Genomic DNA, 6,600 nt, shown 5'->3' with positions numbered 1-6,600 from the left:
TTTTTTTTTGAGACAAAGTTTCTCTGTGTAGCTCTGACCATCCTGGAACTCACTCTGTAGACCAGACTGGTCTTGAACTCAGAGTTCCACTTGCCTCTGGAGGGGTGGGGTTTAAGGCATGAGTCACCAGCTCCTGGCCATGTTGGGCTTTTTAATGTGAATTCTGGGGATGGAACTCAGGGTCAGCCCTTGTGCTTGCAAAGCAAGCACTTTCCCTGACTGGGTGATCTCCAGACCAGCCTGGATGTCTGTTTGGACGTCTGTTTAGAGCTGCTGCATGGTTAGTTTTGTCTGTAACAAAAGCAGGTGCCCCTGACAACAGTTCCACTGTATTTTAGTTTATAAAGACCTTTACTCTCATGACCCCAAAAGTCTACCCTTGATTTTCTCAGGAGTCACAGAAATAGGCATAATGCCCTAAAAATTAACACAAAGGCCTGACAACTGAGCACACTACTAGAAGCTTCTGGACCCTTTATGTCCCTTTAAAATGGATTCACTTGTCCTCAAGATTCAGGTGCTTGGTGTGGATAAAACTTAACAAAAGGGTGCCAAAGGAGAGAGACAGCGTTTCCAGAAGCCCTCCCTCACCCTCCCCTGCCTTGGTGATGGGTGGGATTATAGATTCAGTCCAAAATGCTAGTTTATCAGGACCACCTCCCTTCCATATCCTGGCCTTCTAAGGCTACCTTCCCTCAAACTGTGGGTCCTGTCCATTGGTTTAAATGTCTTTATTGATACTTAACTTGCCCAGCCAACCCAGTAATTCTGAGGAGTACCATCTCCAGAGGCCAGAGTCTGTGTTTTGTTTTTGTTGTTTTGTGGTTGTTGTTGTTGTTGTTTATTTCCATCTGGGAGGCCAAAGGGAGGGAGAGTTTGCATAGTCTCCAGCAAAAAGAAAAACAGCACAGGACCCTTCTGGGGAATGCTGGAGGGGCAGGGTCCTCAAGCCTTCGTAGGCACGTGTAAACCTTAAGCTCCCAGCCCCTGCAAGTGTCTCAAGGCTTAGATATGTATTTTCCCGAGAGAGCAGCTGGGCCCAGACAGCGCCGCCTGCTGGAATCCAGTGGTCCCGCAGATTGCCAAGAGGGCTGCGCGCAGAGGCGAGGCAGGCGGCGGGTCAGAGGCACAGGCTGAGCTCCTTGCGCACGCGGCAGCGGTGGCACTGCACCACGCAGCACCAGTGGAAGCGGCACAGGCAGTTCTCCTCGAGCTGTACGCTCTCCTGGCGGTGTCCGCGACCGCAACACAACAGGTCGCAGCCGCTGAGGTCCGGGGCACTGCTGTTGCAGGCGCGGCCGCGCGTGCCCGGAGAGCCGGTGCGCCGATTGGGGGCACAGAAGTCGGGCGAGTCGGCGGCGTAGAGGAGGTCGGCTCGGCCTGGAGGCTTGAGCGTGCGGACTGCGGGCAGCAGGGCTTTGCCATCGTTGGTGCCCATGACGCGAGAGGCTCCGTGGAAGCGTTCCAGCAACCTTGCGCCCACCTCGCGGAACGGAGGCAGCTTCTGCCAGCAGGTGCGCAGAGCGCACGAACCCGACAGCCCGTGGCACTTGCACTCGGTGCGCGTGTGGCTCCGCACCGCCTGCAGGAGCAGAGGGGCGGGCGATAGGCGGGGCAGAGAGAAGCAGGGGACCAACAGAAAGCAAAGGAAGCAGAGGGTGGGGAAGGAGGGGGTTCAGGAAGGAAGGGGGGAAGGAAGGGAGGGAGGGAGGAAGGAAGGATGGATGGATGCAGGCAGGTAGGCATAAGGTTAGAAGGAGAAAATTCAGAAAACGACCGCTTAGAGGGAGGAAGAATGACAAAGATGAAAGAGTAAGAGAGTGGAAAGTGGGAACAGCAGAGCAGAAATTCCGGGTCCGAAGCCAGGGAGCGGGAGAGAATAGAATGGACGCAGTGGTGAGATTCTTCATTCTTCCTGGAGTGGGGAGAAGTGGCAGCTGTCGCAGCCTAGCCCTCCTGCCAACCCAGCCTCCTCATTCCTGCCCCTCGCGGCCCCAGGCAGAGCTGAGCAGACACAGCCAGCCGCCTGGGCGTCTGTCTCTGTCACCCCTCCCCAACCCTCTCAACAGGTATGTGGGCCTGTCCGGACATTTCTCTCCTAGGTCCCCTCCTCCCAGTTTGCCTGACGCCTTGGGCTGAGCCCTAAAGGACACAGAATGTGTGGAGGGATGTTCTTCAGCTACTCAGGAACTGAGATGTAGAATGTAGGAGGCTCCACCTGAATGCACTAAGGAGAACAGGGTCCCGTACTCTCTCTCCTCCCTTGCTTGCTGGTCTGAAGCTGGGTCTGGGCCGTCCTGGCCTCTGCCGATTTCCCACTGGACTCATGATCCTTCAGCCCCTTCCAAGTCAGTTCTAGGCCCCATTCTAACCCTCACTTTCTCTGGCACCTCTACCACCAGACCTCAGACCTTTCCGTGGCTTCTAGTCTTAATTTCATTTCTAGCCTCTCAGAACCATGCTCCTGCCTTGACATCCACGTCATGTTTCAGAGGGATGCGCACCCCTCCTTGGGGCTCTACTGGCCCTCAGTACTATTCTAGACGAACTATCCCCCAACTCTGCTCACTGTTCCTCTCAGCACCCCCACCCCCAGCCCTCTAGAATGGACATCTCACCTGCCATGTGTGTCCGTGTCCCTGCCCAAGTTTCAGTCTTCCCAGCTCTCCCTGTCTTGCTCTCTCTCTCTCTCTCACACACACACACACACCATCCTACAATCACACCTTTACTCGTACCCATGCTACCACAAATATGCTGCCACCCCCACTCTGCCACCCCCACTCTGCCACCCCCACTCTGCCACCCCCACTCTGCCACCCCCACTGGCGCTCTCTTGCACACCCACACTTCCACACTCAGGCATGATACCTACAGCTCCTGCCCATACGCACCAGCCTGCCCGCCTCATTGTTGTGCAGTTGCACCAGTGCACGGATGTCGCCACGTCCCCGCTTGTGCTGAGCATCCATAAAGAGTCTTGACTTCTCATCCCCGAAGTCCACATCATCTCCACAGCCTCCCCACTCCCAGGCTGCGCTGGCTTCTGGGGAACCTGCTGGTCCGGGAGGTCCAGGGGTGCCCAGAAGACCAGTGGGCCTAGGTGGTGCTCGCCCACGGGGTGCCTGGCAACCACACTGCAGGAGCTCTCCCATGGAACAGGCCTGCGTGACCGCGTGGCTGGCGCCGGCTGCAGTAATAGCAAACACGAAGGCTGTCTCTCGAATGTCTGCGGAGGGAGGACGGAGCCGAGGTCAGTGAGTGCCCAGTATCATAGATGGAAATAGGAACCCCCTCCTCAGCCTGTCCTGGGCTATCTGGGAGACAGGTGTGGAGGGGCAAGGTGGACAGAATGCCTATGGGTAAAACGGAGATAGGGTTCAAGCAGCTTCCCCAAACCTGCCCCTCAGCCCTTCAAGGAAAAAGCACCTCCCTCCGGGGCCTCTCACACACTAACCCTGCTGCAAGACGCGCCCAAAGGCCTTGCTGTGACTGGAACAGTTCCAGCGTCGGAAACGGAACTGGAACTGACATTCTCGGACCCCCAGCCTTGCGCCCCGGGCAAGCTCTGCCACCACTTCCGGCTCTGCCTGGCACAGCTCAGCCTGCCGTCCTGCTAGCCGCCTGGCCTTCCTGCAGATGCTGGTAGGATCCATGACCAGGGGGCTACCCACAGCCCTGGGGAGCAGAAGAGCAGGTCAGGAGATACACCCCAAACACAAAAGACCTGGGGTAGAGTTGGGGGGAGGGTGAAGAAGAGGGAACTAGCCCCACTCAACCCACAGCCAGGTGCTGCAGTCTCTCAGTCCTACCCCTGAGACTGATATCCACCCCCCCTTCCCTTTCCAAGTCTGTGTCCCATAGACTGAAAATTGCATCACAGCACGGATTCAGTCGTATCCCTCCTTGGGCATCTTCATTAATAAACCCTTAAAGGAATTTAGGTGAAGGTAGCTGTCACCAAGGAGGCCAAGGTTAAAATTCAATAAACCTAGCCCAAAGGGAAACAAGGAAGAAATTAGTAGGAAAAAAAGATCAAGAAAGCTGTTTTAAAAAAAGTATTCTAAATAAAAGTAATAAAAGTAGATCGTATCAAGGAAGGATGTGGCCTTAGTGGGCTGCAACCTGGACAGCCCCAATACAAAGCAGGGGCCATCTGAAGGACAAAACAGCCACGAGGTACTAGAGTGTCTTGGAACCGAGCCTCTGAATTCAGCTTCTTCTGTAAAATGAGAAATTGTTGCTTAGATGGCTGAGGTGGGCCCTCCTATCCTGCTCCCCTCCCCCTCCCGTTTCCCTGAGCTAGACAGCTGGAGGAAGGAGCTGGGAGCTGCTCTGCCTTGTTGGCAGATAGGTGATGATGACCCTTTTCTTGCTCCAGGGTAGCTGGCTTTCCCAGAGAGAGGTGGCGCCAAGCCAAGCCCCGTGTGCTAGCGTGGTATAACCAACAGCGGGACGGAGGGGGTGATGTTTGGTTTGGTGGGTAGAGACCTGATGGGGAGTTCTGCACACTGTCAGCAGCCTCTTTGCCCTGCCCACTTCATTCCACCTGAGGAGAGAGCTGCCACTCGCTGTCCATAGGTTGTCAGCCAGGAATTCACACCTGGGGGAAAACCGCCTGAATCAGATAGCTCCTATTTGAACACAGCTAAGAGCTCGGGCTTGAAGGGATATGTGGGCAGAGCTAGGGAGGTTAACTGGAGACCATTTAAAACCCTTCTGCAGAGGGCAGGGGAAGAAAGAGTGGGGGGTGGGGTGCACACTGGAGGCAGTGGGCTATAAACCTTGGCAATAGAGGGTGACAGGTCGGGGTGGCCTCCTTCTCAGCTTTGCTTCCATGCACATCCGCCCCACAGTCCCCTGGTTACTCCACAAGTGCAGGCTGCCCAGGCATGTCCTGAGATGTGATGGTCTTAAATAGCAGCCGGAGGAATGTAGGTCTTAAGGTAAAACTCTCAGCACTGGAGATGAGGGGCTCAAAGAGATGTTTGCAGAAAGATGTGAAAGCCCCTTCTCTCTCTCTCTCTCTCTCTCTCTCTCTCTCTCTCTCTCTCTCTCTCTCTCTCACACACACACACACACACACACACACACACACACACACACACACTTGGGAGAGGGGATTAGGAATACTGTTATCCCTATCCAAATACTTCAAGATCAAGCATCTCTTCTGGGCAGAAACATGCAGCAGAGATGCCCTTATATTGAGCTTGGGACCTGCCCAGCACCAGCCCTAACCCCTCTCTCAGCCCCAGAGAAGGAACAGATGGAGAAATGAACAGTGAGCCAAGGTTAAGACAGCCCAAGCTGGCTCACCACAGCTCAATGACCTTGGAGAATTGATCAGTCTCATCTGCTCATCCACCTGCCTAAATACCCTACCCCCAGCTGAGACTGCTATTGTCCCATTGGTACTTTGTCCATTCCATGTTTGTATCCCCTCTTTACTAATGTCTAGACTGAAAATTGTACTACAAAAAGAATCCGGTCTTATCTTTTTGTATACATCTTCATTAATAAATCTGTCCACTTATCCACCTCATTAAAAAAGGATTTGGATTTGAGTGGCTTCCAGCAAGGTTGTTCAGGTAGGGAGATAAGGTTATGAGCTTCCTCGTTGTTGGGACAGTCTTTTTTTTTTTTCTTTCTTCTTTTTTCTTTATCTTCTTGTGGAAGCTTTTTGGGTCCCTGATTTATATCCCTGCGACATTTATTCAGAAGATTTGCGTGTCTTGAATTCTACATTATAGACAAATAGTTGCAGCTATATATTGGCAATGAATGCTTACCATATGTTCGGGAATGAATGAGCCATAAGCCCCCCTCGAGTCCAGGTCCCATTGATGTGGTGTCATTTCATGACTCCTAGTGTAGCCTCAAACATGTTCTTCCCCGGAGATGAGAGGAGCGAGCCTCCCTGCAGCTGTTCAGCTCCCCTCTGCCACCTGCACACTCTACTCCTCCTGACCGCGTGAGGCTCTGAAAACTCACAGTCCCCATCTCCAAGGCACCCCACTGCTAAGTTCCCCCCAGCCTCACCCCCACCCCACCCCTGCCCTCGGCACACTCCCTACTTTCCCAAGGTTGGATGGACTTATCTTCCCAAGGTCACTCTGCCCTGTCCCTCCCCCGCTCCCGCCTCCTCCTTTAGCAAAGCAGGAAAGAGTTTGGGGGTAGCAAGGAAGAACTGCTAAACCCTCTTGGCCTTGTCTGCTTCCCAGGAGCTGGAGATAGGAAAGGAGTCATGGGGCTATGCAGGCTGGGCCCCCAGGAGGTGGGGCTGGCCCTTCACAAGGTTGAGGGACTGGCTGGCTTCCTGGGAACTTGTTTCCCAGCTGGTCAGGAGGAGGGATGGGCAGTGATAACACTAGAATCCCAGGGGACCAGCTTGTTCCCTGCCCTCCTGTCCTCACTCCAGTCCTAAAGGCATAGGAAGTGAAACTCCAGAAAAGATACAGGCTAGTGAACAAACCACCCAGCCCTACCTCTGACCCTGGTTTTTGTCAGTTCTGGGTGGGCTGAGCCATTCCAGACCAGTCAGTTTCCTCTGTGGGCTTCAGAAGAAACGGGGGGGGGGGGGGGGGGGGGGGGGGGGGG

General features: G+C 54.4%; 1 protein-coding gene across 3 annotated transcripts in view; it reads right to left on the bottom strand.

Annotated features, from left to right (window-relative positions):
• Window positions 1-824: 824 nt before the first annotated feature.
• Wnt6 (Wnt family member 6) overlaps window positions 825-6,600 on the bottom strand; it is a 16,616-nt gene continuing 10,840 nt past the window's right edge. Inside the window, exons 1-4 of one of the 3 annotated variants that reach the window (XM_050129643.1) lie at window positions 5,793-5,879; window positions 3,458-3,678; window positions 2,895-3,229; window positions 825-1,779 (exon numbers count right to left, since the gene is read on the bottom strand). In XM_050129643.1, the coding sequence (XP_049985600.1) occupies window positions 1,006-1,779; window positions 2,895-3,229; window positions 3,458-3,678; window positions 5,793-5,818 (1,356 nt within the window). In that variant the 5' untranslated portion in view covers window positions 5,819-5,879 and the 3' untranslated portion in view covers window positions 825-1,005. Of the gene's footprint in view, window positions 1,780-2,894; window positions 3,230-3,457; window positions 3,679-5,792; window positions 5,880-6,600 lie in introns of those variants that run through there. The other 2 variants (XM_050129642.1, XM_050129644.1) reach the window with 2 other exon arrangements.

Source organism: Alexandromys fortis, unplaced genomic scaffold (assembly GCF_014885135.2).
Source record: "Alexandromys fortis isolate MF-2015 unplaced genomic scaffold, M_Fortis_MF-2015_v1.1 scaffold_319, whole genome shotgun sequence".
Taxonomy (NCBI): Eukaryota; Metazoa; Chordata; class Mammalia; order Rodentia; family Cricetidae; genus Alexandromys; species Alexandromys fortis.
Note: the sequence above shows the minus strand (reverse complement) of the source record. Positions and strands in the feature narration are given on the sequence as shown.